The following is a 25,243-nucleotide window of genomic DNA, read 5'->3' as shown; positions in this document are numbered from 1 at the left end:
AGATTGGCAACTAAGCCAGAATTTTTGGTTTTTCCCCTTCATTTTTCTTCCTGTGCTTATTATCTGCATTAAGGCTTCATATAAAATTAACAACTGTAAACTTAAAACAAAAGAAGCAAAATATCTGTCTGATTTTCCACTCGCAGTCAATTCAGTCATTTTCCTTTAATTTACTATAGTTATATGTCTGAGTCACATATTTCCAATATACAAATCAGCAAGTCACTCTGTGCTTGCTTGGCTGCATTTGCAGATAGTTTAGTCCCACTTCCCTAATCCACACACAGAAGATCCTGTCATAAAACTTAGTTGCTAAATATTTACAGTTGAAAAATATTGATCATCAGCAATACTGAGAATAATTTCTTTCCCAAGGACATTGTGCCTGCAGTTGATGAAGATGCATCCATGGTCTCTAGAGCTTCCATCAAAAAGCATATTCTCACACAGCTTGCAGCCAGAAAGCAGGGCTTCAGCATGCAGGAACATATCACTTGTTCCAGAAGGCAAACATTGTAAATAATGAATGTTCCTCCTCTTCCTCCTTCCCTTACCTTTTATATCTGAGCTGACATCACATGGTACAGAATATCCCTTTGATCCGTTTGGGTCAGTTGGCCTAGTTGTGTCCTTTCCCAGGATTTTGCCCCCCCCCCCCCCCCCCCCCCCATCCTACTGAATGTTGAGAGACAGCCTTGGTGCTGTGCCAGTGCTGCTCAGCAGTAGCCAAAAAACACTGGTGTGTTATCAGCACCTTTCTAGCTAGCAATGCAAAGAACAGCACCGTGAGGGCTGCTGTGGGAAGATGAACTCCATCTCAGCCAGAACCAGTACGTGGGTTGAATACCCCATAATGCACTGAAATGAAAAAGCTCTCTGACTTACTGTCCTTCCATTCAGAAAACTTATTCCACCTCAAATAAGTTCCCCCATTAACACAAATTAAGGGCATGGGTTCACTGTTGCTGTTAAGCCCTTCAATGGGTATCTCTTTCAAGTTTCATATACCTGCAGTAAAGCTATTAGGTACCTAATAGCATACAGCTGATAGTCATACAGCTAATAGTCTGTGTACTGTGTGCTGCACTGTGATTAATCTAGTCAATGGAAACTCTAGAAGCAGCAAAAACATGTTCTGGGTAGAGCCATGGGGGGAAGCTGCAGAGTCTGATACCTGAAGTCAGAGAACTGGTTTGTGAAATACACAAAGGGAACTATCTTGGGATAGACAACTACACTTGAGATTTTTACTGGAGGGAAACTTGTAGCAGTCTGCTGCAGACAAGCTGTGCCAGCTATAGTGCCACAGATGGGGATGATGGAGAATGTGGCCTTGTGTTATTGCAGAATTCAGACATTTCTGAGGATAGGTGTAAGTCTGTGCTGTAGTTTCATGTTTTGGAGATAGAGACAGTGGCTTATTGATTATGTGCTCTGCTTAAAAAGGAAGCAAAAGAAATTTCTAAGGGAACATGAAAGGTATTCCTCCCTTTGTGAATCTATAACTGAGTATGACATCTCAGACTGTTTTTGTTGCCAATGAATAGAAATGGGCATTTTGGGGGCACAACTCATCTGATGTATTTTAGAAAATAATCTTTTAGTGAGATGCATCACGGTTTAGAAATACTTTTCTTCGTTGGCTACAAACAGAGACAAAGTGTGACTAGCTTAGGTGTATGTGTTTGGCCAAGCAAATGTCATTTTAAAAAAACAATGAAGCACAACTCCAATGAGCTCTCAAACAATGGGGCATACATCCAATAGACATATCACCCAACAATCAGTAGTGGAGCAGTGGCCTAAAAGTATCACCTCAGGATCATTGTGCATCTGTCAATAAGGTTATTATATGTTCTGTTGTCATTCCTGAAAGCCTTACTTGAAAAGATGCCATCTCTCTTTTCCTTGAGGCTCACTAAATCTATTTACATTGTAACTCATTAGAAAAACATAGGGTACTGAGATTTTATGAGCGTTTACAACAGTGTTTCTTGCCAATGCTGAGTTAGACTTTTGTTTTCCCTGAGCTCTCCATTTTCCCTCAGCTCTGACTGGTGGTGAGAAGCCTCTACAAAAGGTGATTCAGAAGGATATTGCAAGGTTGGTGTTCTAAAGGAACCAGTTTGAGCAAAGTGGAACAGGTCATTACATAAGACTCACCATTAAACTAATTTCTGCATTTCAGGAGCTATTCAAAAACAAGAGAGCTAGTGTACCTACAAGGGGCAAATCTAAGAAGTGATGTAAAATATAGAATAAAAAGAAATTATTTTTTAACTGCCCATGGAGATTTTATTTCTGTTCTTTTTTATTTTTTTTAAGATACTGTGGATATTCTTGTTGCTTTTGTTCTCTAAAAATGCTACACTTTGCTCCTAGTACACAGGTCCAAATAAAAGTTTAACTTACCAGTTGGTCTTGTTTGAACTTTACTTGCAAAGAAATGTAATTTCTTTTAGTGAGAAACTCTTTTATAGTACTTTCGTTTCTTCAAACTAAAATTCTCTTTTCTTTCCAAATGACACTGTAGCTGCTGGCATTGGAAAATGAAATAAAACAGATGTTGAAAGTGCACATTTAGATTTATTGATGTTATTTTTGACCATATAGTGAGAAATCCCTTCCTGTCCATTTATTGAATTTAATTGAAATAACTAGTTTATTTATTAATCTTATTTTTATATATTGATATGGTTTAAGACACATGAAAGGGTCTTCAGTCACTAATGTGGGAAAATATTTAATAGCTTCTTCAGAGGAAAAGTGGATTGGAAGTTTACCTTAAAACACTCAAGAAAAAAACTTTAAATATTTTTGTTAAAGATTTATTCAGCCTCTGCTACTAGGCTTTGATTATTTAACAAATTATTTGGAAAAATAAGGAATTAAAAATATTTTTTGTAATAGAAACCTCAGTAACTAACAGTATTTTATTGCCATGGCTTGAGTTTATTTATAATAACTGAAATATAGAATAGTAGGAAAAGTAATTTAAACCTTTATTGATCATCAGGTTTGACATGGGGTAAGGATAAAAAACCTATTTGGCTCACCTGACAGGTTGGCTTTATCATCCAGCTATTTTGTTGATTTTTTTTTTCTTCAGTTTTGCTTTGTTTTGTTTTCAAGAAAGGAAAGAGAGAAAGTTTTTTAATTAGGTTAGAAAATTATCCCTGGCACAACCTAATAGATACCACCAAACATAATGCTACTAAAACATAAATTGAAGCTAGAAGTAAAATGAATTAAACATCTTCTAGAAAAATGGGAAACTAATCTGCTGCAAGAGAGAGGTAGTAACGCCCTCTCCCTCTCTGCCATTCCTTTGAATAATGGTGCATCAGTTCAATGAAATCAGGCTTCAGCGGCTCACTGAATAGCAGAGATTTCCACAGGCACAGGATTTGGAGAGATGTTCCTTCTCAAACGGAACTAGTTTTACTTGACAGGTCACAGAGATAAAGGGTAGCATGGCCATGCTCACTGAAAGCAGCTTTAGATAAGTTGGTGTGCTTGCAGAGATCCCATGCTACTCAGCTTCATGGATCTGAAATGCCTGTTAGCTTGGCATGAAGCTATTCATCCAAGGGCTCTTTTCACTCTGCCTAGAGCCACTTTTATGAAGTCTGTGGGAAATCTGATGATTAAGTTGAATTCATCATCATTGCAATTGGAAGCTGCTAGTGCACCTGGTCTGCCCCTTTTCTTTGAAGGATTTATTCACAAGGTCTCTAAACTAATATTAACTTAGAAGGCAAAAGCAGTGCTGATAATGGTAACAGAGATATTTACCCCTCCCACTAGAGATCCTGCTTAGCTTCCATAATCAAATTGCCTTAGACTACAAGATAACATCGCAGATTTTAGGTACCTCTAAAACCATCTTCTGTCACTGTCATATTTTCTGGAAAAATCCCTTTGCCAGGATTTCTTCTCCTGGGAAGCAGAAAAGCCTCAGAGAAAAAGGAAAAACAATATTATCTCATTTGCTTCTCCAGTGTTTGCTGCTTTGGAATGTGGTTTGGAGATTGTTTATCCAACAAGTGGTTGTTTGATTGGTTTAATGTGAATTGTTTTTACTTAATGACCAATCACAGTCCAGCTGTGTTGGGACTCTGGCGAGTCACAAGTTGTTCATTAGTATCTTGTTAAGCATTCTGTAAGTATCTTTTCTTTATTCTTTAGTATAGTTTTAGTATAGCATTCTTTAATATAATATGATATCATAAAATAATAAATTAGCCTTCTAAGAACATGGAGTCAGATTCATCATTTCCTTCCTGCCATGGGGGACCCTGAAAATACCACAATCTTCCTTCCTTACACAGTCAACATCAATTAATGTAATTGATCAAGACCAGACTATTCCATAAATAACAGCACTCAACAGCAAAAATAATTTTAGTTCTTTCTTGCTAAAAACCAAACTAATGCAATCAAGACTACTGGGTTTTGAACTCATGAACAGTTTCAGAGATCTAAGTTGGGTTTCTGCTAGTTATTCTAGCTGCAGAATCAAAGGAGAAGATGAGAAATTTTGGATGTATTTTGTCCACAAACTGGATTGCTTCTGTTGAAAATAAACTATAAAAAAAATATGTTTTTGGATGTGACAATAGATGAAGACACAAAACATTAAAAGAAAAGACAATGATAGCATTATGTAAAGAATTTGTTTCATCTTATATATGGTTATTCATCAAAATTTACTGAAGAACTGTTGATCACACACCTATCCATAGTTTTCTAAGTTTTATATAAAATGAGTTATTTTATTGACCTTTTATATAAAATAAGTTATTTTATTGACCAGGAAGTTGATGCTCATTCTTACAAGCCACAAACACTGTGAAACAGGAAAAGGATGGAGAATTATTGTCAGAATTCAGTGCCTAGGTCCCCCTTTAGGGTTAAGGTTACATTAAATGATAGATTGAATTTAGTCACACATATATGCAAATGCATGGAGGCTCTTTGGGTTTTTTTAATTGAGGGGTTTTGCTCCACATCATGTTTACAAGTAACTAAATGATTGTAGGTGACACAAAACTAGGAGGAGTGGCTGATATGCCACAGAGTTGTACTACAACTGAAATGCTGGAGAATTGGGCTGACAGAAACCTTGAGCGTCAACAAGGAAAAGTTCAAACTCCTGCACCAATACCAACCCCTTACACCAATATATGCTGGGCACCACCCAGCTGGAAAGCAGCTTAGCAGAAGAGGACCTGGCAACCACAGCTGACATGAATTTGAAGAAGAGCCAGTAATATGCCCTTGCAGCAAAGACTGTGGGGAAATAACAGAAAATTGGCAAGGAGTATTGTAAACACACACTCAAGTGACTTACAGCTGGGGTGTCAAAAAACACATATATCATATTAATTGTTGCTTAGCCTTGTGTGTTTGACAAGCAGAACATCTGTGTTTAGATAATATAGGCCTGTGATAGGCTTAGAGACACCCTATCAAACATTCTGGAGATTTATTCTCTGCTGCAAGAAAGATCAAGCACAGTGGTAAACTATGCCTGAGCAAACCCCTGATACACAGGCAAAACCAGCAGGATCAGTGACCCTCTAGCATGGACCAAGCTCTACAGTGCCTGCAGCTCTGTTTGTTTGCCTGGGTCCTGTTTTGAGGACCCCCAGATGGTGGAACAACAAAAATAAATGTACTCTTTGCATTTTGTTAAGATTTTGTTTGTTCCTGCATCCTGCCTGTGCTGACTCACACAAAGGGAAAAGGTATCCTGGGCTCCTCACACAAAGCACTGCCAGCAGGTCAAGGGTTGTGCTGCACTTGGCTCTGGTACCCAGTTCCAGGCTCCTCACTAAAGTAGAGACCTGGACATGCCAAACAGAGTCCAAGGAAGGCCCCCAAGGATGTTTAAGGGACTGGAGCATCTTTGCTGTAGGAAAAGACTGAGCCAGCTGGGACAGTTAAGTCTGGAGAAGATGAGGCTCAGAGGGAACCTTACCCTGTATGTGAATACCTGAATAGATAATAGAAAAAAGAGCCAGCAGTGACAGGACAGAGTTAATGGACACAAATTGAAACACAGGAAGTTCCCTCTGAACATCATGAGCACTGGCACATGCTGCCCAGAGAATGTGTGGATCTCACTCCTTGCCTATCTTCAGAAGCTGTCTGGACACCGCCGAGGCCACCTGGTTCCAGGTGGCACTTCACAGACAAGGAAAGTGGAACACATGACTTCTAAAAGTCCTTTCAGCCTGAACCGTTCTGTGATTTTGCAGTTCTCTGAAAAAGCACTCACGTCTCTAGTATGTGAGGCTACAAAGTGCGCTGATGAGAAAACCATGAACTGATTTCATCAGAATCTCTTTTCATCAGGTGAAACTCTTTCCATCAAGATTAGTCAGCTTTGGTCAAACATTTCTGTTATTTTTTTGTCCCCAAAAGATGTTTGTCTCTGTCTCAGTGCAATTCTGTTAAAACAGGGTTGTCCATGGCACTTTACAAGCTCTCAACTCTAAACTTTGAAGGCTGTGGGACACTGAGGCATGAGTTAACACATGGAGGAAGTGTTGCTGACACATCAGCTCATGGAGTCTGTGCTTTGGTGAAGGACCTAGAGTTGAAGTATCTTCCCACCAGGAGGAGGGTGTGTAGATACTGTCCCTCTAGTTTATTCTTGCTGGTCCCTAATAGACTCAAGGAATTTAGTTTATCTGATAGCCTGTAGCTTCTCATAATCCCAGTACTCTCATACTGTACAAATGTACTGTGTGAGAGCTATTCATTAAAATTTTATCTTCTGTTGAATCTATCAATACTTGCATCCATGTACTCCTTTCATTAATTGATGAGGCAATGGATAAAATCTATTGGCTATATTTGTAACAATGTCTATCCTCACCTTTCTAAAAATTCTCTCCTCTGAATTATGCCCAGTGCTATTTTCAATGCACAGCATTTCTCCCTGTATTTCTGATGCAGACTTATACCCCACTCCTGTATCTCTAAAAGCTTCTAATCTCACTCTCCCTGGATGTCACAGTTACCTGCTCCTTCTCTCTTCATACCAATGCTGTTTTATTTGACTCTTTGCTTTGTCTCTGTGGAGCAGAAATTCAGGGTTATTTCAGATTTCTTTGTTATGTTTTTCTTATCTTCCAGGCTTTTTCCACATGCCATTAACTCACTGTCTATATAGTTTTTCTAAAACTCATATTTTACACTACAAGTACTTGATAAAATAAATCCAGTGGTATACAGCCATCCATCCAATGATAGATTAGATAATGCTTTACCACGTAAGTCAATGCAACTTCATACTTCTTAGTCATCTCTTCCCCTTGATTAGACTTGACTATTCCATGCCAGAAGAAATGAATTGCATTTTGCTCAGAATGTTACAGCCAGAGTTTTTTTACTCCATTTTATATCATTCTGAAGCTGTCAGACAGGAAAGACACTTCATCCACCAACACCTGCTTTGAATTTAAGCTTTTTGCTTTTCTTCATTGTTCGGTAACTTGACTCAGCTGAATCATCTGTCTCCTCCTAAACTCTGATCCCTTTTCCAAAACTGTTGGGGTCTGTATATATCTATACGCTACATTAGTGTTTGAAATAATGTTTCCCTTTCTGTGGATCAAGGATAATTATGCCTTTCAAATTCTCTTCTAAAACCTACTTCTTTAGCCCATCCTTTCTTCAGTGCCACTTTTGAGTAATCTGCCTACTAATATAGCTCCACTTTTTAACCTCCTGTATCTAGAACACAGATTTCAGACGATATAATCATCTTTAAACCATTTATTTAAGCATGTGTACCCACACAATCTATTTATGATTAGTTTAGAACCTGAACTCCTCTGGATTTGTTAGCCTCATTCTGAGTTAAACTTTCCTTTCCTTCAAACTAGTTTTTATTACCCTGCTGCCAGTGGCAGCGAACATCCTGCCTGTCAGCCTTAAACATTTTTATGTGTACATTCAGGCTTTCAGTAAGGCAGTGAATCTGCCTGGGAGTCTATCTAAGCCCTATGGAATAACCTATCATTGCAATGCTCTAGTAAACTATCCTCTGCAGCTCAATTCTACATCACAATTTAGGGTTCATTTTTGTTATTCTTGCATAAGAAAATCACGGTACATGCAAAATTTAATAATAACCATGTAAAAAATCTGATTTGTTTTGGGGCTTTTCCCTTTCTTTTTTTTAGAAGTGTTTCCTTTGTGACTTTATAAAGATAACTGAATGTAATTCTTGAGGTATTGTGTGCAGCCTTCCAAAAAGAAAAAATGAAAAACACATTGGACAAGCATTAAGAACTGCAAGTAAAGCAGTTCAGTAAGTGATAGAATGTTATATCACAAAACCGAGGAATAAAGCTCCGGCTTCTGTGTGTCTGTCAAATCAGGGATTGCAATAAAGTTCACAAGGGTTTTAATAATCCAAAGATATTTTTGTATTATCTAATAAAATACATGTGGCAGTAGATCAGCTCCACCTCCTGGAAAATGGACTCTACAGTGACAGGTAAATCTACTGTCTCATTTTAAAATGTTAAAATATTAAAATAATTCAGTTGCCATTTCTCACAGCCACCAGTGCCTCTCTAAATAAGCAACTTGTTTTGAGCTGCTGGGGCACAGCACTCAAGCAGACCAGAGTATAATACAAAGATGACCTTGTTGCTCTACAGCCTGTACAGCTGTAGATACAAGCAGATTAACTGTACTGGTTAGGGGTAAGGCTAAGTCCTTAACTTGTGTAGGTATCCTTAAGGGTAAAGTAACATCACAGAGCCTTTTTTTGTATCTGTTTATGGAGGAAATATATAAGGAAAGTAAGTGATAATCTCTAAAAGCAGGACAAAGCACAAATCCTTAGTATTACCAGAAAGTGATGAAGAATTAGAGTGGATCAAATACAAAATTTTTTACCAGAGTGAATGTATATGAATTAGTGAAATTATTCTATGAATGGCAAAAAGTCTTTTTCTCTGAAGAAAGGAAAATAAGGAGAAAAAAAACTCGCTTTATGTAATTTTTTCCTCTTGGGAATAGCCATATTAAAATCCAAATTAAAATTTATCTTAAAATTTTAATAGACATAAATTTAAATATTTTCATTTCAATATTTGGTTTCAATGACTTGCCTTATTAAAAACAGTCCTTCTGGATGGTCATTTGGGATTTACTTTTTTTAAAAAAAAGTTAAAATTATTCTGAGTGTCACAAATTCTGCAAGAGAAAACCTCACGGTGTCATGTGAAAATCAATTCTTGACCTTTTACACAGATTTCACACCTTTGTAGATCCTATAAAGAACAGCATCTACCCACTGTAAAAGTATGTCATTGCATTTTTTGGCTTACCACCTCTTCACTGTGTGTTTTTTTAGAAAGTCAAAGGAATTATAATTTCACATTACCATGTAAAACTGCATATGTGTGTCTGATAGCAGCTCATACATGTACATAGAGATCTGTGATCTTAAAAGTTCCCTCTCTAGAGACTGAGAAAAGCCACATATCTCATCTAGAAAGGAAAAGATTTATAATTTATGCATGTTTATTAATTATTTTGTTTAACTGCTTCATGCCAGCTTTATGAAACAAATTGCATTTATACCATTCTGATAGCTATTTAATTATGCATGAATAATGAAGGCATAAAATCTTCAAGCAAAGCTGTGCCTTCAGAATTGAATTATGAATTGGAACCTTTTTTCAATTTCAAAGATTTTTAGTAATGGTGAACGTTCTGCTCAAATGCTCTTAAAGAAAATCAGAGGTCTCACTGCAGGAAATTCTGAGACTATTTTTGAAAAGGTGAATGACATTACCTGAAAAAAAAAAAAAAAAAAAAGAAAAAAAGAAGAAATGCGACGCACAGACCGGATACAGAGATGCTAGAGGAAGATGTAAGGAATCCTGCATGTACAGATGGACGATCCTGGGCGCGTTCTTAGCCAAGGGCTGACGGTGCAAGGACGTGAAGCAGCACCCGCAGCCCAGCCCCGGCTGGGCACAGCGACGAGCAGCAGGCTGGGCTGGCGCGGGCGAGCCTGCGCTGCCACCTGGTGTTGTCACCAGCGGTGCCACAGCCTCCCCCTGACGGCACCCGCCCTCCCTGGGGCCTCCTGCCTTCCCTGCCTTTACCTGGCGTGGACCTACCCAGAGATCGGATGAACAAAGATCCCCCCTGGCACGATGTTGTGCTTCCAGATGTTTCCACGTGCAAACAGAGATGTGAAGGCTTCGTGTGCCACCAGCACTAGCAATGGGGGTGTGCTCTGAGCGCTGACTGTACTGTGCCCTCCTCTCTCTGCACATCCCCTCTAGTCACGACACTTCCTCTAGCCTCACCTATGTAATTCCCTCTATATTTATTCCCAACCCAACATTGGAATGATCTCATACAGTATGACCAGGAAATATAGTTCTAAGCCCCTTCCACACCCTTGGGGACTTCAGACAGGTGGCTCAGGGCACCTGAGGGGGTGCCTGTGTAACACCACAGTCCAGAGAGCAAATATGCCACATATATTCATCCCCTGACTGAAAAAAAACACACATTTATTTATTTATTTCCAAGTTTTGTTGGGTTTTTTTTGTTTGGTTTGGTTTTTTTAACCCAAGGGAAATGTAATATGCTGACAGCAACTGCAAGCACTCTAACCCAGACTAACTGCATTTTCAATAGTCAGAACAGTTAATGCCACTAATATGAGAAGTGTCAGTATTTAAACCATCCAGTGATCCTCTGACCGGTTTTTAAAAGAGTGTAGTGGTTTGAAAATCAGTCATTGTATTGTGAGAAGAAGGGAGGGGGCAAGGGAGAAGGAAACAAAAAAAAAAAAACCCAAAACTAATGAAATAAAAATGAAAACCAAATCATATGTGTAACACAGTCTTTTCTAAAACGGGGGCAACCTTTGATTTCCACAACAGCCTGCTGGATCCACAGACAACTTGCAACAACTGTGCTGTCACAGGGAGTTGCAGGGGTACAGGGAGGCTAAGCGTTTAGAAATTTATGTCCTCAGCACCTCCTTCCTGAGGTTTATTTTCAATGTCCTTAGATATTAAGAAAAATGAAATCTTTGCTGTAGCTTTAAAAAATATCTGCGCTGGGGTTTTCAGCTTCAGAATAATCAGGGTTTTTTAATTCATCTCACCCTAAACAAAGACCCAAAATATATATTGTTACTGAATTCTTTTCTTCATGCAGCCTGTAAACTGGTTTTACTCTCAACATAGTGAATATAAAAGCATTCTGTGTACAACCAGCCTCCATTTACTGCAGTTCATTTCAAATCTATAGATTCCTTGCAATTACCAATTGCATTACAAATATTTTATATATTTACCTCCTGGTTCTCTGGAGTATAATGGACTCATATTTTATACTGTTAAATGTGTTTATTCAGTTTGGCAAAACAAATATACATTGGATTTTGTGCTTGCTAGATTTTTTGTTATTAGGACAGAAAATTTTCTATATGACATGACAAATCATTTATGGAACTCCTAATATCTCCTATTTTGTATCAGCGTAGATGTTCAACACTTTCAAAAATGAAGGTATTTAAGTGCAGATTTTAACCATTGCACGTGTCGTGTTTTTTACGACTTCACATAGCCTAGCTTTAAAGTCTTCATTTGTATATAATTTCTATACATTAAATTCAGTTGAAAAATCATGAATTGCTGTGGAAAATAATCAAATTATGAGTAAGAACATAATAGATAAATAATAAGTTTGTAGTCTGCTGTTTTGTTAATAGTCCCTCAGAGTTTGGGCAGTGAGATCTTTAATTTAGGGCCGAATCTTGTTCAAACACATACAGTCCTACACAGGTTAGTGCTACAATTTGGTGGACAAGAACAGCATTTATCTTGTTTTCCAGAGTAAAATAACTAAAATGAATATGCAACATTAGAATATGACTAGACAGTCCTCTTTCTTGATCTTTACCAGAAATATTGAGGGGCTTCATGATCTCTGTGCCACCCTTATTTGATTTATCTAATTGGGTTGGAAAGGATTTCTCAATACTCTGCTTAGATGTGTCTCATGGAGGTGGAGACCCACTTTTCTTCTGAAGATGGAAATAATACCTCCACTTAACCTTGGGCCTCTGTACTTTGATGGAAAAATTCTAAGAGATATTGTACAGTCTTACTAGTACTTTTTCACTTCAGGGAAAGTACCTTTTTTGTGCCTGGAAGCTCTGGCATACAGAATTCTTCTACTGGTAACAACACTGAGTCATGCAATAATTTCCTCCTTGCCGGTTGACCTGGCCTGTTGTTGGGAGGAGACACAAGTACATGGGGGAACAATGTGCAGCATCATCTCTAGCCACCAAGCTGGGATCTGACAGTTAAGCATAGCAAACTAAACTGTTGATGCACTCCTGCCACAGTGACATCCATCATAAGACTACTTTAAAATGGGTATGACAGTGGGTATGTGTTCTTTCTTTACTGACACCAATTAAAAAAAAAAAAAAAGAAAAAGGGAAGCTTAGTTCATTTAAGCATTGTCAACCTTAGCATGACAATGCTTAAATGAAGTTGATTCTGCCTGAAAGTGCAGTCTATGTAAGTTTGAAGGGATTTGATTTATCTGAAGGTAAGTTTAGTTTTTGTCATGCTTATCAGGTTGCTTATCAGGTGGACCATTCTTGTAATACTGTGGTTTTATTTATAGGTGACACTACCGTATGCAGTTCTTCACGAGACACAACTTGAAATATTTTGATAAAATGAGATGCTTGCGGAAACGATCAGCAGTGTCGTTCTTAGGAATCCTTGTTGTTTGCTTGCTCTTCATGAACTTGTACATTGAGGATAGCTATGTTTTGGTAAGTTGCAAAGAAGTGATCCTGAAAAAACAAAACAGTAAAACACCGCTAGTAAAACAGTAAATTGTTGAGGATAAACTACATCTGAACTATTTGTGTGAGCTGTTTTTCAACATGTTTTGTATACGCTGCAAATCTTACCTCTGAACACTGCATTAAATGCTATTATAGAAATAAAATTATAAAAGAAAATTTACACCCATTTTATCTACTTTAAGCTCTTTGCATAAATAATTTCATTTTAGTGAGTTTATTTTTTGTGTTTCCTACTTTTTGTAACTCAGATTTTAGTCTGATGGGTTCAGTACTACAACATTAAAAATTAGACAAATGAAACCTAATGTAAGTTTATGATTTTGGAAAAAATTCTGGAAATATTTATGTTAGGAATTTCAACAAATAAGCTACTGGCAACATAGCGCAACTCTATGGTTTATGTGTAACCTAGGGGTGTTTCAGTGCTGAATGCCAAGTGAGCCCTGGAGACTCAATTAATGGATTGAATTTCCAGTTCTTTGGAGATTGGACTGGGCCCAGTAAAACATCATAGTGGTGGAAAACTGAATCTTGCAAGTAGTAAAATGGCTAAACAGAATTTGTTATATTGTGATATGACTAGATAGTGCTGTCTTTATCTTGAATTGAATGGGGACAGTATGGATTTTCCAATATTTTGAAGTGTGAATTCTGATCTCATTTGCATCTGAAAAGAAACATAATAGTATGTCAAAAAGTGTAATACACAAGCAGTAAAATCCTTATGTTATTATCAGAACCATATATACAGTCATCATTACTTTAATTTAAAATATTCTAATTATAAAATTAGTTATAACAGTACTGTAAATAATTACAATATGAATATTATGCTAGTACTTTTTTAGGCCATTGAAAAGATAGCCCATTCTTGTAGCATGTTACTCCATTACAGATGTATTTCTTTGTGTACCACAAAGGTATTTCACTTTTTTATTTATTTAACTTTTCTTGGTTATGATAAAATTTGACCTGACTTATCACTTTTTTTTCCTAGTGGCATTTTCCCTAATGTTTCTTCTCTGTTCACTAATTGCTTCAAAGTCTCCCAGATGTTTCTGAAAGTATTTTTATTATCATTGCTAATGGTGTTCCTCTTGGCTTGTTTTTGAAATCTTCCTGCCTATTTGCCAGCTCCCCAGATGGCTCCATGTCTTTTTCTTAATTTCTCTTTCCCCCTCCCTGCCACCTTTTATAAATTCACTCTCTTTCATTGCTTCTCTCATCACAGTTCTGGCATGTTTGCATTCATGTAGCTCTCAGCCAAGTCTCTTGCCAAGTCTCCTGAGAGTTCTTCCAGGTCTCTTGATACCTTTATGGTCCATCAAGTGTTTTTCAAGTGTGTTAGGATGTTGACTTTTCAACTTATTTATTTAGTTTTATTCCCAAGCTTCCTGACCCTGTCTGACAGCTCCAAACACACCCTGTCTGGTGTGTTTTCTCTGCTGAGGTAAAAGATGAGCAATTTCACTGTTTGTGGTGAAGAGAAATATACTTGGGAAAAGCTTTTGAGCACAGCAGGCTAACCAGTTTCCCTCAGGGAACGAAAATCTGAAAGTCCTCAGAGCCCTAAACTGCAGCCAATCTCCTGCTGGACGAAGGTAACTGTTAGAGGGAAGACAACTGACCCAGAGTTCCTCCTCACAGTCTCAGGCTGTGCAAGGGCTTGTGGTGCTGGTGTCTCTGGCACCAGATGTACCACAAGTGTCTTTTTCAAAGAGTTAGAGTATTAAAATGACATTCATTTTGGTAAACCCTAAGAAGGGAGAAGAGAAACTTTCTGGTTTTCCTCAAAGGGTCTCACATATCCAGAGAATCCCTTCACTGTTTTCTGCAGGGCATTTGCTGCAGAAATGGAAAGTAAGGGCCCATGTGGCAAAATAACTGAAGTATTTTGGGTGGAGGACATGCAGTTATGCAGTGCTGATACATGTGTATTAGAAAAGCAGTTTAAGGTGTTTCATCTGCAATGTATTAACTGCATTTGATCAAGCATTTTGAAGACATATTAAGCTAAAATATACCAGATATCACCATATTCACAAGGGAGTCTTCTACCTACTCAGAGTTGTAAGTGGATTGTAAGTGAAGCATGTGTTCTGTGCTCTTCTATGAATACTAATCACTGTTTTGGGCAATATGCAAAGAATTACACTATTGTAATTGACACAGCATCCTTAGCAGAGCAGGGCATCTTCATAAAGGGTGGAGAACTGTGGCACTTCATCCTTTGGCACCCACATGAATCTCCCAGCAAACACTGGAATGCAAGTAAGAGTTTAGTTAACAGAAGAAAGCCAAAACCATTCTAGAAAAAGCTAGAGAAGAAAACCAAGAAGAGTTAATCAAGCTACTCAGCTTCACTGACCTCTACATAATCAGAGAAAGAAGAAACAGATTTTAATCTTTTGAAAAAAATCCAGATATCTGTTTTGCCCATCATTCAACAAAAGAATGAAAGAGCAGCTATTAAAAGGAAATGTTAGCCACAAAAGCCATTTATTAAAGAGGGGGCAAAAAAGGAAAATTTTTGTGGTCAGTTCAGATATTTTGCTTGTTAAAATCAAAACATTTTCTTCTGACATTGTCTATTTCTAAAAATTTTATGTAGCAAAACCTCAGCCAGCAGAATAAGCTTCCATTCCAAGACCTTATGAAACAAGGAATTTCGGTGCTCCATTCTGGAACCCATGACACAATGTTTTGTTTGCTTCTCAGATATTAAAGAAAGGTTTTGAAAAAAGAAAGTTTTTGGACCAGCCTTTTTTCTTTTCCACCTGACATTTTTAATGGAAAATCTCCTCAAGTTTTGGTGTATTTTCTTTCAAGATCATCGAGTTACATTTTAATCTTGAACTTGATCATCAAATTTCCTCTCATAATTTATGAGCAAATGCAAAGTGGTACATAAGCACTTGAGAGAAATTACTTAAGAGACACTGAAGATCAAGAGAGCATAACGGTGCAGGTAGATGCCCCTGGATGTCTGCCAAAGATCTTTACTAAGCTCAGAAGTGGATTTTTTTACTACTTCTGTGCAAGAAAAACAATGAACTATAAATGAATGTAAGATCAGTTTACAGAAAGATTTATTTGTGCTATAAAATATAGCTTTGACACATTTTTTAATATTTATGCCATTAAATATGAGCACTGTTTACTGTTTCTGTGGTTGTTTCAGTTAGCAGCAGTACTATTACTGCACAATGCTCTCATTTAATGACAGATCCCAAAGTTTTAGTGCATTAACATATTGCATACATCAGAAGAAACAAACTCATTCATTCACGTGCCTGTCATCAGACTAAAATCAAACCACATAAATTAAATAAGCATTCCTACATTTAAATACAGTCTTCAGGAGCTGTTAGATATTTTCTCTTTTCTTAAGGACTGAGGAGCAGACTTTCCCTGAGGCCCAAGTGACATTATGGGTAGGGCACTACTGATGAAGCCACTCTTTCCCTTCTGTGCCTTTACCATCACTAGGGAAGCCTCTTGGAAGAGGACTGAAGAAGGAGGAATGAAGAGGAGGTGTGGTGATAAATGTACATTTTGACTATGCCATCAAAAATGTTCTCCAAATTCAAAGAAACTTTTACTGTCTGCATGATCACATGCCTTTCTTCTTATCGCAAATCTGAGTCAAAGCTTCTCAGAAAAATGAGAAAAATTCTCAAAATGAGCCAGATACCAGGATCTAGATTTGTCTTTCCTTTGCAGCAGTTTTGGTATATTTTTTAATCACAGAAACATTTTTTAAAAATCTTCTTTTTTTTTACATCTGTGAAAGTTATCCTATCTGTTGCTGAGTGATATTTTCTTATCCTTCTTTTGAATACCACAGCATTTTTTGGCCAGTAATTTAATATTTGCTACCTTTCCAGAGTTTTATGCAAAGTATTTTTTTTTCTTTTTCTTTTATTGTAATCTGAAGGTTTATGGTAGATTTTCTGTAGTCAAAATGTATGATATTCAGCAATGTCTGTTCGTTTGCGGGGTTTTTGTTTGCTTGTTTGTTTTTGTTTTAAATGAGGTGACATCTACATGCTTTCATGAAAGCTGAAACTGAAAAATGTTATTCTTGGAAACCTTCCTGTCCATGTTTCCTCTCTAACTGACATTCACAAATGTGTTTCTCTCTCTCTCTCCCTTTTTTTGTTATTTTTGTTTTCCTGCTAATAGGAAGGGGACAAGCAATTAATCAGAGAGACAGCCACACACCAGCTCAACCCAGAGCGTTATGTTCACAGTTTTAAAGATTTGTCTAATTTCTCAGGATCTATAAACATTTCCTATCGCTACCTAGCTGGAACACCTTTGCCAAGGAAAAGTAAGTAACTGCAATTTGAATATTGTAAAATGAGGCAATCTAAAAAGGTGTGAAATCCATATAGTCCCTGTGGTATTTCTATGCAAGAGGGGCTGAGTTAAGCAGTGACAGTCTCAAGAGAGTTAGTGGCCATTCTTGTGTGGCCTCTAGTCCAGACCTAGCAGCCTGATTACCTTCTGCCTGACTTGTAGATGCCCTGCAGGCAGCCTCCGGATGGTCTGTGGGAGCATAATTCCATGGATCTCCTCTTGGGCAAGAGGAAGGTGATTTAGGAAGCAGAAGCAAGGCACATGCTGGTGGTGTTCTGCAACCACCCTCTGAGACCATCTCTGTATAATTGGTAAACCCAATCTTAAGTATGCTTGGCATAACACAGATGCACCCCTCAGGTCCATTACCCTGCCAGCCCAGTAGCTGCAAATGGACCTCCTTGCTCCTTTAGCTGGGCTAAAAAGGAGAATTGTGCTCTTATCAGGACAGTAAAGGAGGATTCCTCTCACAGCCATCTGCAGATGGACTATTTAGTTATTCTTCACACATGGTTCAAGACTTTCCTCTAAAAGTGAAATATGGCCATACCTAGGTGTCCTTTGGATTCCAAATCAACCATTTCACATACATAAACAAAACCCTGAAGTCCAAGCCCAGAAGGTAAAATAAAATAGTACGTGAGTTGCAGAAAGCTATAAGTCTGTTCAAATTAGATTTGAAATATCTAATGGCTCTGTATGCAGTGTAAATTACTTCTGGGGGTTGTGCTTCACTGTACCACTTCATTTGAGCAGACTTAAGCCTCAAGGGAAACCCTGAATCACTATCAGAGCAGTCTTTTACAAATGACTACATTTTAAGAAAGTTGGGGTAGGTTCAACTTAGGTACACATTGTCAATTACACAGTCTTAACATTTTTTCATCAGAAGCTACAAAAATAGAGGTATATGAGCAAACATCTGAAAAAAATTCTGATTTGGAATGCTGGTAAGAATACAATGACAGTGACTACAAAACAGCAGAAATGAAATTTCATGTTTTATAAGATATATCTCTGTCTAGAAAGAACATAACAGCATTAAAAAATATTTGTACAAGCAAGGAGAGAAGTTCTACTTTAAAATAATGTCTAAATTGAACGGTGTTCCCTTTAAAATGCTTGATGACTCCTGAAAAAGGGTTAGAAGAAAAACTACCAGCAAGGAAAAACTAGACAAATTCACCTAAAAATGAACACACTGAGAAATCACTACCCATGCAAAATTCATAAAACTGTAAAGTTATGCAGAGACGTAACTAGACTTTTAGAGGGCTTAAAATGATAGAAATGCTGCATTTGGTAGTTCCTTGCTTTCCAAATATGGTGTGAATAATCCCCTCACAATCCCCTTTCTTTTGGCAGATTTACAGCCTTATCATTGCATATGTGGTTTTGTCTACAAGACATAAACATACACACTGCTTTGGCATTTGTCCCCAGAGTGCTACTCCTGGCTGTAAACAAGTGAATGTTTAACACAATAGTCTCCATATGTCCATTATGCTCGCAATATCACACCTCCTAATGAAAAGGCAATAAATGTCCTTTGTCGCATGCAGCTCCATAAACTCACATACCAAATTTCTCAGTCTTCACCATTCACAAGGTTTATTTAATATAAACACAGCTCTGGAGAATATCTTTGTGATAAAATTGCTTCCAATATCAGATTCTCAGTTTCTGTTTGAACTGTCTTTTGTACAGGGTATCTTACAATTGGACTATCCTCTGTAAAACGGAGAAAGGGAAACTACTTGCTTGAGACCATCAAGTCCATATTTGAGCAGTCAAGCTATGAGGAACTCAAAGAAATTGCAGTGGTAGTACAGCTGGCAGATTTTGACTCAGCCTGGTGTGAAGGCATGGTCCAGGATATTTCACAGAAATTTGCGCATCACATAATTGCGGGCAGATTAATAGTTATTCACGTCCCTGAGGATTACTATCCTGTACTGGATGGCCTTAAGAGAAATTACAATGACCCCGAGGACCGCGTGAAGTTCCGATCAAAACAAAATGTAGATTATGCTTTCCTTCTAAACTTTTGTGCTAATCTTTCTGACTATTATGTGATGCTGGAGGATGATGTTCGCTGCTCAAAGAATTTTTTGACTGCTGTTAAGAAAGTAATTACCTCACGAGAAGGATCCTACTGGGTGACATTGGAATTCTCCAAGCTGGGGTACATTGGAAAGCTTTACCATTCCCATGACCTACCACGCCTGGCCCATTTTCTATTGATGTTTTACCAAGAAATGCCTTGCGATTGGTTGCTCATCCACTTTCGTGGGCTGTTAGCTCAAAAGGAAGTGATACGTTTTAAGCCATCTCTCTTCCAGCACATGGGATACTACTCATCTTACAAAGGAGCTGAAAATAAGTTAAAGGATGATGATTTTGAAGAGGAATCCTTTGATATCCCAGACAACCCACCTGCAAACTTGCACACCAATATGAATGTATTTGAAAACTATGAGGCAAGCAAGGCTTACAGCAGCATTGATGAGTACTTCTGGGGCAAAGCTCCTTCTACTGGAGACTTCTATGGGATTGTATTTGAAAAGCCCATTAAAATCAGTAAAATTAAAGTTGTCACTGGAACTGAAGATCGGCAAAATGACATTTTACATCACGGGGCCCTGGAAGTAGGTGAAAAGATTGTAGGCAGTAAAAAAGGAAGACAATGTACAACTTACTTGAGACTAGGGGAGTTCAAAAATGGGAATTTTGAAATAACAGATGTAGAGCACAAAGTTCTGTTTGATATTAACTGCATGAGAATACTTGTTACTAAAAGTCAAAAAGAATGGCTGATCATTAGGAGCATTAGCGTCTGGACTTCTCAAACACCAAATCAATAGAGTGAGCGACCTGAGAAGGTACAGGGTGCATACAATCAACTGGGTCACAACTGGTGCCACTCCCCAGAAAAACAAACACTTCAGCTCTGCACTAGAGACACAGAATATCTGGGGAAATCACAAAACAAGTAAAGCAATTTATTTTTTACCAGTTTGGTCAGGCAATATACAAACATTTATTTGTTGAAAATTTCGAATTTTATAGAAAACAAAAGGTTCTCAAACCTCTCTTGAGATCTTTAAACCCTTTTTTTATTATTATTTCTCTGTAAGAGAGATCTTGTGGACTATACAGAACAAAAAAAAAATCTGTCTTAGAACTGCCAAAAGGTTTAAATCTATGCCCATTATGTTGTGAAAAGAAATTGGGTTGCACCTTATGCACATAAAAATTTTAAATCCTATGGTAGTATGCATTTGTACTGTAGTTGGTAATGTGTTTCTTTTCCAGGCAGTTGTGACAAGATCTGTCCTGAAACTGGCAGCTTACTTCTGAGCACTGTAAGAAAATAATGTGGCTAGTCATTGCAACTTCTTGTCAAAAGGGAATGTATAAAATTATAAATCTGACATGACAATTATGTAAAAAATAGATAATTGCATCTGTTTTTCTGTCTCAACAAATATCCTTTGTTCTTTTTCCTGGCTCCTTTCACTGAAATGAGCACTACTTGGATTCTATATTACGTAAGGGACCAATTTATTCTCCTTACTTGTTCAAATTGCCTCACACCAAGCAAGCCTTCTGCTTGACTACCAATGTCAGTATCAAACCCAGGTACCTCAAGAGCAGCATATGTCTCTTAGAGAGGCATCTCAACAGATCTCAGCTTCAACATGTTTTGTTCCTTCACGATATGGAGAACTCCCTCTGAGAAATTTGCAGACAGCTGAATACTACAGCATGGTTTCCAAGGGTTGTCATACCTTCCATATCTACCTGCCCATGCATGATACAAATGCAAAATGTGCTGGGTTAATCAGTTGGGGGTGAATGTAATCTCCAGTCTGTCCTGGATGATCTGTAGTCAACAGAAGAGAAACAAAATTAAGAATCCTAATACAATGAGAAATTAATATGTTTCTTAATTAGGAGGGTTTTGGGTGTTTGGGGTTTTTTTTAAATTTTTTAATTCTGATTGTATTAGTATCGTAGACATCTTCCCACTGCCTCTGGTTATTTCCTATAAATATATTTTGCCTGGCTTTAGACAATAAGCAGAAAGGTTCCTCCAGTCCATATGACTTCAGTGTTAGCTCTGGGCTTCCAGTGGATCACACAGGGAATCTATATAGCATATGATTTACACTATATGCATAGATTTAGATTTAGAGAATCTATGGGGTTTTATTCCTCTAAGAAATTCCCTAGATTGTCTCAGTAGACACACTAAGAAATACATGAGTTGCAAGTGTGACAGAGATGAACATTCTACTGTCAATCTCATGAAAGCTGTGCTTATCATCTGATTGCATTTAGGGGGTTTAGTTAAACCTGGAAGGCAAGAATTAAATTTCAAGAATTTCATGCTTGCACTGACAAAGACTGAACTAGCTACTGGATGAGTACATACAAACCTAAGATGTCTATTTCAGAAGGATAAATTATTTTTAAAATCTACACAAAACATCAATGCAATTGATTTTCCTGGTTCATAAATCTGGAGTCTAGCTTTGGCAAATCGTCCAATACAGAGGTAAGGTATATTGTCAAATAAATCTTCTGATATATGCTTCTATCTAATTCAGAAAAAGATCTTTTTCTCAAAGAAAGTCTTTGCTTCTTTGTTCCATAATGTATACCTAAATCTCTAGTTTTTTACATACATATCTTCAATAAAATAAATTTAAAGTGTCATACGTGTTCAACTGGAAAAGGAAAATTAAAGCTCTCTTTAAAAAAAGGGAAATACATACTAATTTTAAATTATTATAAATACTTATGAAGGACTTTTTAATATTGATATTCCACATTTCAAAAATAATTAGCTGGTAATTAGTTATTAGTCAATCCCCATTTTTTTTTAAGTAAGCTGTCAGTCTTCTATAGAATCACAGAATGGTTTGGGTTTAAAAGGACCTTAAAGATCATCTAGTTCCAACCCCCCTGCCATGGACAGAGATTTCTTCCACTGGATCAGGTCACACAGAGCCACATCCAGACCAGTATTGAATACCTCCAGGGATGGGGCATTCACAACTCCTCTGGACAACCTGTTCCAGTGCCTTGCTGTTACCACAATAAAGAATTTCTTCCCAATATCTATTCTAAACCTACTTCCAGCTTCAAGCCATTCCCCCTTGTCCTGCCACTACATGCCGTGGTAAAAAGTCCTTTTCCAGCTCTCTTGTGGGGTCTCTTTAGGTGCTATAAGATCTCCACAGAGCCTTCTGTTCTGCAGCTGAACAACCCCAACTCTGAGCCTTTACTCATAGTAGAAGTGCTCCAGCCCTCCAATCATTTTCGTAGCTCTCCTCTGTATCCACTTGATCATTAACATGTAATTCATTAATTTTCCTTGATCCCTAACTATTAGGGCCAAAACAAACATTACTAGGTTAAGCAGGAATCTTTACTTTTATTCAGAAATGCAATATGTCTGAAGCAGTTTTCTAAATTAGAAAATACACTCAATCCCAAGATTTCAAATATTCTTGCAATCAAAACCATAGACAATGTGAATGGCTAGTACAAATTAAATGTTCTCAACATAAGCCTAAGCAATCTAAATGGTATTTTTTAATTACAAGCTGAACAAAACTGCTCTTCTTTTCAAAATAACACTTGTAATGGATCTCATCTTTGGCACAATGGCTTAGCAGCAAGATCTCTCATCTGGTTTTTACCACTTTTAGGAGATCACACCCAAAAATGCCCTCAGAGAAAGCTTTCCTTGGCTTTGAATACTAGTAAGTGCTAGGAATGAGAGGCATGCACCATTCTTACTGTTGAATTTGACCTGGCTTTGAAGAAATAATTAATACATTTATTCCAGCAAATCCTAGAATTCAGTTATAAAAGCTAACGTTTTGAGCACTCACTGTAGGGCATCCAGCTTCTCCTTCACTGAACACATATCTTATCCATCATATTCACAAAAAAATGGTTACCAGATTCTGGAAGGGAAAAAAAAAAAAAGAAGCCATAAAATATCTTTTTGTGGCACCCAAAACTGGCCCAGCACTCAAGGTGAGGCAGCCCCAGCGCAGAGCAGAGTGGGACCCACTCCCTTGCCCAGCTGGTGATGATGTCCCTGATATCCCCCAGGGCAGGGTTGGCCCTTCTGGCTGTCAGGGCACTGCTGACTTGTGTTCAACTTGCTATCAACTGTAAACCCCAGGTCCCTTTCCACAGCTCTTCTTTGCAGCATCTCATTCTCCAGTCTGTCCATATATCCAGGGCTGCCCCATCCCAGGTGCAGAATCCTGCACTTGCCCTTGTTGAACCCCATTTGGTCAGTCACTGCCCACCTCTCTAACTTTTTGAGATCTCTCTGCAGGGCCGTTCTGGGAGTTAACACATCCTCCCAGTTCTGCATCAATTGCAAACTCACTTGGTATCCCTTCCAGTCCTGCATTTTGAGTCGTTTCTGAAGATGTTGAAGAACACAAGATTGAGAACGGAGCCCTGTGGAACCCCACTAAACGACAGGACCCGAGTCCAATGTCACCCGAGTCCAATGTCACCCCTTTCATTATAACTCTTTGTGAGCCAGTTGCTATCCCATCACATCACATGATGTGTTTATCCAGCTGTGTGTTGGATTATTTTCCAGAAGAATCCTGTGAGAGACACTATCAAAACTTAGCTGAAATCCAAGATCACATCAACCACCTTCCCTTGATGAACTAGATGGGTTACCTTGTCATAAAGGGAAATCAGGTTTGTTAACCTGGACTTCCCTCTCATGAAGCTGTAGTGGCTGTGTCCAATGACTGAGTCATCTTTTGGGTGTTTTTCACCTGAATAATCATCATAACATTACCAGGCACTGAAGTGAGACTGACACTTCCCACAAATACTGAAAATATTGCACTGTGGTCCGGACAGTGATGCATCTGTTCTGAACTTAACTACATGTATTGTTCCTACTAACACCTTTTGGGATTGCTGATTGTATAACATAGGGAATTCTTGGGAAGTAAAATATTTTTCACTTCAAATTAAAAGAAGAAATGAGCCCTTACTGGAGAATAAACAAATCCAGACATGGCAATTTTCAGGACCACCAGTTTTAGAATATTTAAGATAACTACTATGATATGGGTAATTCACTAAGATTCTATACAAATGTAATATTTTTTAGATCAATCTGATATGGTGCTCTGGTGCTCTGTTTTACTGTCTGGTCAGTATTCTCCTATGTAAGACACTAATGTTTTCGCTTTTATAAAAGGACATTGGAAACCTGTTCATTATTGAATTTCTACAAGTTAAATAAAGAGGAAACTATGACACCTTAGAGAAGATTTCATTCTGGAAACTTATTAAAGCAACAAACCCAATATCTAACTATCTTAAAAACTGCAGATGACATCAGTTTTCATTGTGAAGCATTTCAGGCAATCTGATGGAAATGATAGTTCTTACTGCTCTCTAGTTAAATTTGCAATTCTGTTAGACTACATTTAAATAAGTATTAAATTATGAGCTGTAATGCAGATCATGTGTCATGAGCTCTAGCAGTGTCATACCCTCAAATGGTAAAGTATAACATTTTGTAAAAACAAGTGGAAAATACACATGTATCATAATGAAAACAGATGATTTTTATGTCATATGCTATATACAAAGACAAATTAATTAGAGCATCTCCACCACTCCATAAGCTTTTCAGATAAAGCAAAATAAGGGGCTTAATTTTTGTTTTTCAATCCTTAGTCCTTGAAGACAAAAATTATTAAATTTATACTCCCTTTAATCAAAACTGTGTTGACCTATATATCATAGAAAACTGAAAGGGTGGTTTTGCAAAATAATTATATATGTACACATACAGAAATATTTGTCTTATCGTCTTTATTTTAGTTTTAGCCACCCTGGAAGACTGAAATGAAGATATTCTCCATATGGGTGTATTTTGGTATCTTCAGATGGCATTTTCCAATATCTTGCCTCTTTTACTAG

The 25,243-nt window shown here is 37.6% G+C and overlaps 1 protein-coding gene across 2 annotated transcripts in view; it reads left to right on the top strand.

The window, feature by feature from the left end:
* The window catches only part of MGAT4C (MGAT4 family member C), a 325,114-nt gene extending 300,541 nt beyond the window's left edge, over positions 1–24,573 (top strand). For both annotated transcript variants that reach the window (XM_054514946.1, XM_036401628.2), the window contains 3 exons: positions 12,700–12,853; positions 17,075–17,222; positions 18,959–24,573. In XM_054514946.1, coding sequence (XP_054370921.1) covers positions 12,713–12,853; positions 17,075–17,222; positions 18,959–20,115 — 1,446 coding nt within the window. In that variant the 5' untranslated portion in view covers positions 12,700–12,712 and the 3' untranslated portion in view covers positions 20,116–24,573. The remainder of the gene's footprint in view (positions 1–12,699; positions 12,854–17,074; positions 17,223–18,958) is intronic.
* Positions 24,574–25,243: the final 670 nt, after the last annotated feature.

Source organism: Molothrus ater, chromosome 5 (assembly GCF_012460135.2).
Source record: "Molothrus ater isolate BHLD 08-10-18 breed brown headed cowbird chromosome 5, BPBGC_Mater_1.1, whole genome shotgun sequence".
Lineage (NCBI taxonomy): Eukaryota > Metazoa > Chordata > Aves > Passeriformes > Icteridae > Molothrus > Molothrus ater.
This window is presented reverse-complemented; position numbering and strand designations above follow the sequence as displayed.